This window comes from Rattus norvegicus, chromosome 3 (assembly GCF_036323735.1).
Source record: "Rattus norvegicus strain BN/NHsdMcwi chromosome 3, GRCr8, whole genome shotgun sequence".
NCBI lineage: Eukaryota > Metazoa > Chordata > Mammalia > Rodentia > Muridae > Rattus > Rattus norvegicus.
The window spans coordinates 81,461,089-81,473,854 of NC_086021.1; the positions used below are offsets into that span (position 1 = coordinate 81,461,089).

General features: G+C 44.3%; 1 protein-coding gene across 3 annotated transcripts in view; it reads right to left on the reverse strand.

The window, feature by feature from the left end:
• Window positions 1–12,766, reverse strand: part of Pde11a (phosphodiesterase 11A) — a 383,576-nt gene that overhangs the window by 140,267 nt on the left and 230,543 nt on the right. For all 3 annotated transcript variants that reach the window (NM_001127480.2, NM_080893.2, NM_001127481.3), the window contains 2 exons: window positions 10,939–11,006; window positions 9,951–10,043 (listed from right to left, as the gene is read on the reverse strand). In NM_001127480.2, the coding sequence (NP_001120952.1) occupies window positions 9,951–10,043; window positions 10,939–11,006 (161 nt within the window). The remainder of the gene's footprint in view (window positions 1–9,950; window positions 10,044–10,938; window positions 11,007–12,766) is intronic.

Here is a 12,766-nt window from a genome sequence, read left to right on the forward strand (position 1 = left end):
AGCATATGCATGCTTGTGCATGCACATGTACGTGTGTGTGCATGTGTGTGTGAGTGTGTGTGAGTGTGTGTGTGTGAGTGTGTGTGCATGTGCATAAAATAAAGAAGTGATAATGAGTTGGGGGAATAAGAGAGGGATTTAAGGGGGAGAGGGAGAGGCAAGAGTGATGTAGATTCAGTGGTCATGTGTGAAGTTCTCAGAAAAAATAAGAAAATTACTAACTCCCCTCCCCCTCAAAACCCACAATATAATACTTTTTTTAAAAAGGAAATCCTGAAATGCAGACAGCCAAGAGAGGCCTAAGGAAGCATGGTGTCCAAGGGCAACAGGGAATCTTGGGACAGGAAAGGTTCCTGGTAAAGAATAAGGAAAGGTGAACAAAGTGGACCCTGGAATCAGAGTGCAGCAATGTTCATGATGCAGCAAACACACTGTGATAATGTGAGATGCTAAAAATAGGGGAAACAGGATGTCGGGTACAAAAGGAGGCGACATTATCTCTCTGTTTCCTATTCATATGAAACTGTCCTACAGATGGCATATATGTGTGACATGCTTAAACAATTAAAAACAAATTACTCTCTAATGTGTAGGGGGCTGGAGAGATGGCTCCATTTAAGAGCACTCGCTGCTCTTCCAGAGGACCTAAGTTCAGTTCCCAGCACCCACGCCAGGCAGCTGGAGACCATCCGTAACTCCGGCTCCAGGGGAAGATCCAATGCCATCTTCTGGCTTTTGTGGCCATCCGTTCTCATGTGTACATACACACAGACACATAATTAAGAGAAAAATCTTTAAAATAAAACACAATGAAAGGTGAAAAAATGTTCTAAAAATAATGTTTACTTAAAAGATAATATCCGGGGGCTGGGGATTTAGCTCAGTGGTAGAGCGCTTACCTAGGAAGCGCAAGGCCCTGGGTTCGGTCCCCAGCTCCGAAAAAAAGAACCAAAAAAAAAAAAAAAAAGATACTATCCGGTTGGATGTTGATACAGGTCCTCTTCTTTCCACAACACCTAAAGGAAAACAGAAACCCTTCCCAAAACTGAATATAGAATCTGAGAAATTTTGTCAATTATTAGACAGATGCAATGGTATTGGGGGGGGGGGGCAGCCAAACAGCAACAAAACAAAACTGGCTTTACAGTGTTTAAAGACAGGAAGGAGCTGTTCTTCAAGCCGCCCCACGAGGGCGCTGTTCCGTGTCTGGTGTCGAAGCGCTCCTTCTGAATGGCACCTACTTCGGAGGAATTACCTTTCTTCTCCGGGCTTGGGGAAGTTATCGCAAGTAAAGGCCTGGATGAGGGTGGGCAGGAACCGCAGTAACTGCTGCTGTCAACACCCGGGAGCGGTGTCCCACAGTGTGTGCTGGAAGGAGCTTCCTCCTGTACTTCATGACTTGAATCTTTGCCTGTACTTTCTTGGACTTGATTCACTCAGCAAGTAATTCCTGCACGCAGCCTGTGTGCCATGCCCTGTGCAAGCGCGTCGCTAACCATGGCAAACCAGCCCCACAGACGACACAGCTCTATGTGTAAGTGGCCTAGAATCTGGTGGGGCCTGACGAGGAAGAATATCACTATAAGATCACACTAGATCTGCCCGCCTTGCTTGGTGCTTAGGAACGGAACACATCAGCCTGCTCTCCTTTTTGTGTATATCACCAAGGGGATTCCAGAGGTTATCAGTGGACTGGCAGAGGCCCTAGGAGACACAAAAGGCTTGTCAGTTGGTCCACACTCTATCTTGAAAACCAATGAGAATGTACCTGATAATTACCTCAGGCATGGGCCATTCCCTCCCAGAAATCTCATGCTTAGTCTTCAAAATATGCAGGAAGAATAGGAGGAAGAGGAGGGGGATGAGGAGAAGGAAGAGGAGGAGGGAGAGAAGGATAATGAAGAGGAGGGGGAGAAGGAGGGGAAGAAGGAGGAGGAGGAGAAGGAGAAGGAAGAGGTGGGGGAGAAGGAGGAGGAAGAGGAAGAGGGGGAGAAGGGGGATGAGGAGAAGGAAGAGGAGGAGGGAGAGAAGGATAATGAAGAGGAGGGGGAGAAGGAGGGGAAGAAGGAGGAGGAGGAAGAGGAGGAGGAAGAGGAGGAGGGGGAGGAAGAGGAGGAAGAGGAGGAAGAGGAGGAAGAAGAGGGGGAGTAGGGGGGAGGAGGAGGAGCCACATTGCAATTGGAGCAAAGACCATACAGGCAAATGGGTTTGGATGGAAGTCACAAAACAAGCAAAAGAAGAGACAACAGGGAGAAGCCATCCCTCTGTCAGGAAAGCCACGCAATGGTTTGGAGCTGGAACATCCCTCAAAGGCTTCTGGGTTCAATGCTCCAGTGGTGGCATTATTGGGAGGTGGAGGGAGATCAGGAGAGAGGAATGCAGTTGGAGAAGTAGGTCACTGGGGCTTGCTCTTGAAGGGGATATTGGGACTCCGTTCCTCTCTTCTCTTCTTAGCTCCTGGACTCACCATGAGGAAAACCAATTTCTGTATCACAGGCCCTTCATTGAAATACTCTGCCTCGTCCCAGGTGTAAAGTGACCGAGCCTAGAGACTCTGCAGAGATCTGTCTGGAACCAAGAGCTGAGACAAACTGTTCCTTTGTTGAGCACCTTTCCCTAGGTATTTGTCACCCTGACAAAATCAGACACACACCTCCTCGGAATGCACAGGTCCAGCTCTCCAATGCTCACTCTTTACCAAACACCATGCAGTTTCCTTATCCCACATTATCGTGACGCTTTCTTGGCATCTTGTTTACCTACTCCTGTTTTCTCCTAGAGTATAAAACATAGCACTCATTTTCCCACTGCTGGACCCTCAGAAGCTAGAACAGCATGGGCCAGGAATTAAGCGAAGTTTGTCAAAGGGGACACGTGATTCCATGTACATGAGCTTCCTAGTAAAGTCAGAGTCCCAGGCAAAGGGGAATGGTGGTTGCTATGGGTGACAGGGAGCTGAGTTCGTATGCTGTGGATGTTGTCTCAGGTTGAGAGACAGATGGTGGTGAGGGCTGTACAACAGTGTGATGCGCTTAAACCCACTGAACTGCATGCTTAAAAATGGCTAAAATAGCAAGTTTCAAGTCATGATCATTTTTGCCATAACTAGAAAGGAATAAAAAAGAACCCTGACCCAGACTTAGAGGGATGAGCTGAGTCTCAGACAGGGAAGGATGGATGGGTCACTGGAGATCAGGCCCTGTCAGGAGGGGCAAAGCTACATCAGGAATTGTCAGCCGGAGAGTGCTTGCCATGGAGTTGCCTAGAGGGTTTGTGCAAACGACTCCTTGTGAACACAGAGAGCCAGGAGTCAGGTGAGGACTATCCCTCTCACAAACGATCTGCATTTCCCACCCACTTCTCCCTTGCCCTGAACCTGTTGAGGGAAAGGAAAGGAAGAATAGGAAAATAAAAGAAGCTCATTGTAAACTCTCTTGGCATCAGGCTTCTAACTTCAGGAAAGAAGGCAATATATAAATACTCGATACTTCACTGTATCAGAAGATGGGTGCTGTCTAAGACCACCTTCGGCCATGAGTGAAGACAGGCTCAATGGATAAGGGAAAAGGGAAGTGGACAGGAAAAAAGAGATTAGCATCTGATCACTTGCTAGGAATTCAGCTCTTTCAATTACCCAACCAGAGGGAATTTTCCTGAGAATTTAGGAGACTCCTCATGGGAGAATCATCTCTTCCCCCTCGCTTCACGAGACTCCTTAATTCTAACAGAAGGAGGCTTCACACGATGTCTGGAAAGAAAGAGATCTTTGCTACACCCCTCCTTCCTTCCCCACAGAGCCAACTCAATTCACGGTGAGGGGATGTAGAGGAGATGCTCTGCCAGTCTGTGGGTACCAAGACTTCTACTACGAATGACGCCCCTTTCCTTTGTCATCAATACCAAAGGGTCAAAGGTCTTCCCTTTTAGATTCTTGTGCTGGAAGACCACAGTGGAAGGCAGCTCAAATTCACTTATCCAATGCATTTTTTTTCTCTCTGAGCACCAATTGTGTAAAAACAGGGCAGAGGGAGAATAAGACATAATCACATACTTCAGGGTACACATGTTCAGTCAGAGGGAAATACACAGGCATAATGCAGGGCATAAGAAAGACAGCCACAAGACTAGACATTTTTCTGGAGTACATTTAAATTGAGCTCCAAATTACGGGATGGTCCTGAGTGGGGAGGCGTAATTGGAATGGAGAATAATGAAAGTCGAGGGCACATTAAGGATCAGATGGCAGACAGGCAGGTGGCTGATTTGTAGACTATGAAGCCTTTGAGTGTGTAAGTAGCATAACATTCTCTGAGAAGGGAAATGAGAGCCGGGGGTAGGAAAGTACTTTGGTGTGAGATTTCCAAGGGCCCCAGAGGTCAGGACATTTGTATTTTGATAGGTAATAGGGGAGCAATTTAAGGTCTATGAGTCTGCTCGTGATGCACTCTAAACTCTGTTTGAGGAGGAGCAAGTAGAAGGGGACTGTGATTGCCCAGCCAAGAGGTAATGAAGCCCTTAAGTAGGATGGTTGCTGTGAAAATTGGGAAGGAGGAAATAGATGGGAGGCTCTGGGGAGGAGGGATAAATGGGCCCGGCTCCTGATTGCATAGCCTCTCCTCACTCTGTTTGACCCCCATTCCTCTCCTCTCTCCGATCATAAAACCGTGTGAGGGATCCCTTACCACCCAGCCTTACACTTCCTGGAAATATTCCCACCTGCACTAGGTAAGGCTTCATTTGCAATAACCATGAAGGACGCCCCGAAGAACAATTCTCAACGCTCCAAGAGGACATAATATTCCATGTCTTCGTTCCTACTGTACTTCCTCTGCATTCTGACCGTTAGGGGAAGATCCCCCTTTGTTCTGAGGACCTCCCTCTGGGAAAATATGAGCCAAAAGAAACACGGCTGTTCCCAAGTTTTTGGTTGCTTGTGCAGAATGGAAATCAAGACCGTAAAAGTAAATTTGTTAAAGTGATTGTAAATTCCTTTCTTTGTTCCATCATCCTGCTTTAAGAGCTTTGCGGTATTAATATTACATATTTAGGTAAAAGAATTTTAACAATAGGATTTTATAACTGAATTATGAGCAAGTTGGAAAAGCAGTCACCAAAATAATTGGATTAGTAATTTTATTGTTAAATAAAATCTAGGTACTGTGACAGTCATTCCGTTTTTAAAGACAAGAGAAGTAGAAGCCATGTAGCTTACATATCTATCTTTCACCTGTGGTGAGTTGACTAACATGAGCTGAAGTTACCAGCATGTGACAATGGGAAGAGACCTCCTTCTATGCCAAGTTGAATAGGAAGTTGTGATTTCCAGGTCCTGTAACTTTCTGCAGAAGCAAACGTGGTAACACAGGTGGCAGGCACTGGGCATACCTGGAGGAAGCAGAAGTGATCTGGAATAGCCACTCCTGCAATTGTTTTCTGCAAAGGTGCTAGGGTGCACTGCAGTGGTGTCAGGGTGCACTGCAAAGATGCCAGGCAGTTCTGCAGTGGTGCCAGGGAGCAGTGCAGTGGTGCCAGGCTGTTCTGCAGTGGTGTCAGGGAGCACTGCAGTGGTGCCAGGCTGTTCTGCAATGGTGCCAGTGTTCACTGCAGTGGTGTCAGGGTGCACTGCAGTGGTGCCAGGGAGCACTGCAGTGGTGCCAGGGTGTATTTCAGTGGTGCCAGGCTGTTCTGCAATGGTGCCAGTGTTCACTGCAGTGGTGCCAGGGTGCACTGCAGTGGTGCCAGTGTTCACTGCAGTGGTGTCAGGGTGCACTGCAGTGGTGCCAGGGTGCACTATAATGATGCCTGCCTATACAGTGATGTAGCTTGCAGAGCCTGAGTCAAAGAATGAAAGAAAGACAAATCTATTTAGGACTCAAACTTGAAGCAGGAAGTGAAATGCCTCACTAATCAGGTGAGGAGTTATGGCCCCTAATCAGCACACCCCTGAATTAATATTCCCTATTTAAGGCCAAGCTCACCTATATTTAAATATGCACACAAATATGTAGGAATATATGAATTCATATATGTGAATTTTTATAATTTGATGATGATTTAAATCAATACAATTTAGAAGTTAGTAATTATTGCTTGCGATAACTAAGTGCATGTGAGTCAGTTGCTTTCTGAGGAGGGTGGAATAAGTTAATTCCTTCTTCCTTCTTTCCTTCCTTCCTCCCTCTTTTCTTTTTTAATGAAATTAATCCGAGGATGAGCAAACAGAATTCAATAGAGACCAAAGACAGCAATGCACTGGCGCCTAACTTTTGTGAAGTCTGGCTCTTTTACACAGTGTGGTTCCATGACCCTCTCCCTCAGACCGAATCCTTGGACACTTGAATGCCTTCTCTAAAATGGCTCAGTACTGTGTATAAGCTATGCACCTCAGATAGGCTGAGTCCTCTCTATACTGCGTGCCCTCGGTAGCACAGTGTAAATGCGAGCAGACAGCTGTGGTTCTATGTTGTTTAGGAGAGATTGGCAAAGGGGAGACATTTGCATGTGTTTACTACAGATAGAATTTTTCAGGATCTTTCCCAGCCATGGTTGAATTCACAGCTGTGGAGTCAGTGGAAACAGAGGACCAGGTATGTCAATTATAACTGAATACTGTCCCTAAGGGTTACAATGCTTTCTTATACGCATTTGCTGTATGAAGTAACTAAGAACGTAGACAGAATGTCCAAGCTATGCACTCAGGACTCAGTCCAGATTAGAGCCAGATGTGTGCAAATGTGAGCACTGTCTTGCACCTATACTGTTTGTGCTCATTTCCTGGAAGGCAAGGCGTCTAGGGCAGCTGAGGGATGGCTTTCTTCCTGTTACTCTTGCTGCTGATGACAAGTAAGAGGCAGGGGAGTACCAGAACTACATTTAAAGCCTGCCTTCCTGGGAAAATTAAAGTAGAATCAAGACCAAAAGGAATATGTAAAAAACGAGTCTGTCTGGGCCGAGTGGGGAATCTTTCCTTGCCTGCAATGGAAAATGAGAAAGAGCCAGCTCAGGCCCTAGGGCAGGAGGATTGTGACTATAGGAATAACCCTATATTTGATTCTGTCCCCTCTGGCTTTTTCACTATCTCTTGGCTGTTATTATTATTTTACTGTTTAATTTTTTTGCGAGATCATTTATAGTAATATAAAGTAGCTCATATCCTTTATGGAACTAAGTTTCTTATAAATAATATAAACACACATGCATATTTTAATAAAAATATTTACAAAAGTATTGCATTCATTCGTATTGGTGTATATTATTTAGAAGTACATAAATGTAATGTATAGCCACTCAGAAGTTAATAGATCATAGTATAGGAAAACGTCACACCTGAGTTTGGCTTTAGTAGCTCTCAACAGGTGATATTTTGTCTTTGTAAGTGCTGAGGATAAGAACTCTTGTAATGGATCCTTAGCCAGGGCACAGAGTGGGGCCACCCGGTCACAATCACCAAGATTTGGCTCCCAGTGACATGAAGGTTGGCCAAGGGTTGGAGGGTCACCACGGTGGCAATACCAGGACATAACAGGGAATGCTGCTTGTGACCAGTGTGACAGAAGGCCACAGAACAAACAAATCAACAGCAGAAGTCCACTTGAAAGAGTGAGATTGTCATCATTTGAGCCAATCCGGAACTGTTGGCAGTGTCCGTCATAACTTTGAAGGACAGGAGGCCCCTGTGTGGCACCAGCATGAAGGTGTTCACTGGGACCACAAATAAGTCATCATATTTGGAGACTGTGGCTAGGGATGGCCTTGAAGCTGAGGGGGTTAGGAGAGAATGGTCAAAAGATGCTTCATCTGGGGACAACTGGCCCTTCATGCTCAACCCATCATCACTCCAGTCATTTAACAGGAGGAAGGTGCACCGGAGGTGCTGGGGAGCAAGATCGCAGTGGCGTGTTTTCTCTACGTGTTAACGATGCCACAGCATCAGGAGATCTGGTTGGCACTAATGTGTGTGATGTGCTAAGCTGGGTTGACTGGTTTGTTGTTTGTTTGTCTGTCTGTCTGTAGATAGCTGAAAGCTATTAAAAAGCAATGGGCGAGGCGACTGGAGACACAGAGTTTGATGAGAGTTAAGGGGACACCCTCGACATCTGCTGTTTCAAATTCACGGCCTTCGTCCCTTCTCCCAGTTGCGTCTTGGTACTAAGTATGCTACCGTATATCAGAGTGTAGTGATGACTTGTACAGCGTTACTGACAGGTCAGTGAAACCTTCACCGGTATTATTCCGCTTAATTTTCACAACCGAGTCACGATATGAAAACAGTTTGGCACACAGACCTTCCTGCTCTAGAAGTGATTCTGTGTTAGTGTGTGTGCTATGCATACATGTTGCATTGTGTGGGTACATTTGTGTGTGTGTGTGTGTGTGTGTGTGCTTGTGAGTGCATGTGTGTGTGTGTACATGCATGCACATGGAGGCCCAATGAACCTGGTGATCACCAGGTCTAGCTGGGTTAGTTGTCAGTGTTGCCCAAGGGAGGTTCTATCTATGCATGGGGGGAGGGGCATAGAATTACAGGCAGCTGACAAATCCCCCCAGCTGTCTGATTTTCACGAGGATTCTGGGCGATCCACACTCTGGTCCTCACACTTGCATTATATACCGGAACCATCTCCTTAGCTCACTGGTAGTGGTTCATTCTTTTCCTTCTTCCCTCCCTCTCTCCTTCCCTTTTTCCTCTTTCTCCATCCCTCCCTTTCTTCCTCTCTCTCTCTCTCTCTCTCTCTCTCTCTCTCTCTCTCTCTCTCTTCTTTCACATGATCTCACTGTTACCCATGCTGGTCTTGGTTTCACAGAACTCCTGACTGCTGGGATTAAAAGCGTGTGCCACCATGTGTAGTTTAGTAGTGATTCTTATATATCAGGTACATTATTCCAGCTCACCCATTGGTTAAAGGTCCTGTCTTTAGTCTTCACGGTAAACATGCTCAGAGAAACAAAGCATTTCTTTCTCAGGAGAACTGCTCCAAATCCCCTACCTCAACGTTGTCTGTCCCCCTCCACCTAAGACTTATTCTACAGATCTTCCCTTTGTGCAAAGGATCCTGCCAGGCACTGAAAATAAATTATGAAACTGAATGAATGACGAAGCTCAGAATTCATGATCAAAACGGGAAGAAAAAAGTATGTAGATATATTAGATAACAATAATTTTGTGTCTTTTAAATTTGCAATTGCACTCTCAGGTTTTTCCCCCTCCCAGCTGGGAGAAAATATTAAGTATCATCTATAAACAAATGCGGTGAGAAGAAAATAGGTCTTGTGACAAAATACTCCTTTGAGATTCACAGGAAAGAATATTTTTTCTTTAGAAATCCATGGGTCTGGGAGCCATGCAAGGAACAGAATATAATTCTTGGTAGGAAGCATGTGTAAATGAATGCACGGAGGAGGTGGGGCTGCTTATATACCCTCAGAGCCAGGTTTCCACGTGTGATAAGAAAAGTTGTGCATTGAAACACACACACACACACACACACACACACACACACACACACACACACTCAAGTTCCTAATCTATTTTAAGTCCTAACAATTGTTTTCACTTATATGCTGGGTACAGGGTCTGGATATGTAACCCAGGCTGCCCTCAAACGCATCCTCTTACTTTCCCTCCCAAGTGCTGGGATTATAGCAGTGACAAAATATGTTGACTTATCTCTATTTAAGAAATCAAGTATAAAAATCTGTATCTAATGATAGGTTGTGTATGGGTGGGCTCCCAGCAACCCCAAAACCCCCTGCTATTACAGACAATGCCATATACTTTTCAAGAGAGGGTCTCCATTTTCTGCCCAATTGAACCCAAGATCATACAATAATTGAAAGCCAGTGAGGAAAACCTTTAAGATTTAAAAGCCAAGACCTATGAGCAGGATAACTTTTCACCTCATAAAATCAAGTCCTTTTAGCATAGGATGCTGACACGATACTGTACTTACATCAAGAGCCACGGACTGCTTGGCCCAGGACTTCTTCACTTGGTCGTACATAATCGTGTTGTTAATACCAAGGCCACAAAAGATGACAAAGGCCTAGGACACAGAAAGCCTGTTAATTAAAAACCGTAATAACTCACAGTCAAGATCTAATATGAAGGCAGGCAGTCACCAGAGACAGTTCCGAAAATATAATTTTATTGTGCTCAGAGGTGGGCCTCGGGGACATGTGCATTAAAGTTCTTAATTACTATTGTCATGTAAGGACTTTACAGCTCACACTGCACACGAGACGAGAAATCATTATTTTAATGATATCGGGAAGAAATAACTTCACACATTTGAGAGCATGCAATGTGTTTCAACGTGGCTTTAATTTATTTGGGCGGTAGATTTATTTGTTTTTATTATTCTGCTTTGTCTAACTAAAAGCAGCCCCTTTCAATAGCAAGGTTATAAAATATTTTGGCCAAGAAATTAAGTAAGAGAAACCACAAGGTTGGGGCTAGGGCAAGCAGACTGATTTAGAACCAGCTACCAGAAAGATGCATTGAGAATGGTAGTTCTTTATGCGTGGGGTTGTACCCTGGCACAGACCACGATAAAGCACATGAAAGCCAACCTCTTCCGCAGGAAACGGAAGCTTGTGAACTAAAGGAAGGTGGGGAAGAGAGACCTGGAAGGGCTGGCTAAGGGTTTCATGACTGATCGCGTGTGAACACAAGAATGATTAACACTGGGCTGAAATGGGGGTATAGGATAGAATTCTGCAATAGTACTAAGGTAAAATGATTAAAGGTTACAAACTAATCCAACTGGCGAAAACACAATCAAGTCTTGCCTGTGCATTTATAGTCTTTAAATTTTCCTCTAAGTCTGGTACACCATTTAACTTCGTTCAAATGTTTCATGTTTATGCCAACACACGTGGGCAAAGACACTGTCAGTGATTCAGTCCTGGCCCTTGGCTTTGAAAAATGTATTTGCTCACCTCAAAAAGCCTTTGGTCAGCATCATCAAAAGGTTTCCCATCGAGTCTGTTCAGCACTTGAGCGACCCCTGTTGAGGGAAGGTGGGGACAGTGGTCACTGTTAGTACTGGACGTCTTGTCCCTGTGACAGAGAGTGCCAGAGCTGACTCTGTGGGTGACTTAACACGCATAGACAGTTTTATATATGATGACTGGAGATATACATGTACATATATATTATATGTATATATTATATGTATATATTATATGCATATATGTATGTATGTATCATGTGTATATAATACACATCCTCTTTGGTGTTTGGAAAGGTCAGTGTGGCATGGTGACTAAGAACTGGCTCTGGGTTTAGATAACCTTAGTTCAAATTCCAGTTCTAGTGTCAGCTGTGTGTCTGAGAGGAAATGAACTGTTTTAGTGATGAAAATCTTCGTCGATACGAAAAGAATTAAAATGTAAACTATCCCAGAGGATTATGAAGATGTGAAATAGGTTTTAGAGTTTCATTATGCACACTTAAGACATCCAGCATGATTTTATGGGACACACGCGGGTCAAAGCAGAGTTAGTTCTGTTATCTGTACCGATGGCTCACACAGCTCTAACAGACTCAGTAAGCAGGCTTGCCCTTCTCAAATACATTCCCCAGCGTTATACCAGACGTGTTGACACATGACTTCCAAAACACATCAACCTAACTAAGACAGTTCTATCCTGAAAACTGCTAGTCTGTGGCCCCATTTAGCAGGAACAAAGGGAAACAATAGCTATGATTCTAAAGTGAGTCTGTACCTTTTAAAATGTACCTAACTTCCCACTGGTGAGCCAACTCATTGTTTCCTCAACAGCATATAGAAATATGAAAAAGTCTTTAGCATAACGGGAAAACTACAGCACTAACTTCAAAGTAACAGGAGATGTTTATCATTAGCCTTAAAATGAAGGATTGTATATGAGATTACCATTTGAGCAATACATGTTTCCTATGGACATTTATCTCACACATACATACACATATGTACATACACACACACAGACACACACAACTTTACATATAATATAAGTAAATTCCAATTTGTACTCAGGCTCAGGTCCTATGAGCCTAGAATATCCTTTATGCCTAATGACATATTAATATATTTGTGCAAGTCAAGCAGTCCAATGAGGGAAAATTCCTTTAGAAATGGAGGGCTTGGGCTGTCGGTAAACTCGGTTGGTACAGCATTTGCTTAGTGAGCAAGAAGTACGGCATGCATTGAGTGTGGTGGAGCACAGCTGCAATTTCATCATTCAGGTCACAGAGCCAAGAAGACCAATAGCTCAAGGTCATCTTTGGTCATCAAGCTCAGTTTGTCCGAGCCTGGGACACAAAAGGCTCAAAAACAAGAAAACAAAACAAAATGAAACAAACAAAAACAGCTCTCGATGACTCTCACAAGGTTCTAAGTCATTGGTTAGATCGAGAGAAGCAAGAATATGTATTCCATACCAAATATACCCATCACCTTATGTCTAAACCCTACATTTTCATTGTGGTTTTAAGCAAATCTCTCTCCTTCATGATTAAGCTTAACCATAAACTCTTTCTTTGCCCGAGATTCTGTACTGATTGCTCTTTTCCTGTCTGATTTTTTTTGTCTTGTTGGGTTGGGTTTTGGTTTTGGCCTTTTCGGGGGGGGTAGGCTCCCCTATTTTATGAGGTAATGGGAAATGGCAGGTATGGTGGAAAGTGTGGGAAGCTGCTTTTGCCTGTGGTTTCCTTATGGTGGGGAAAGTGTCTGTTCAGAGTCATACCAGCAAGATGCATGTTCAGGTGTGCCCAGTGTCTTTG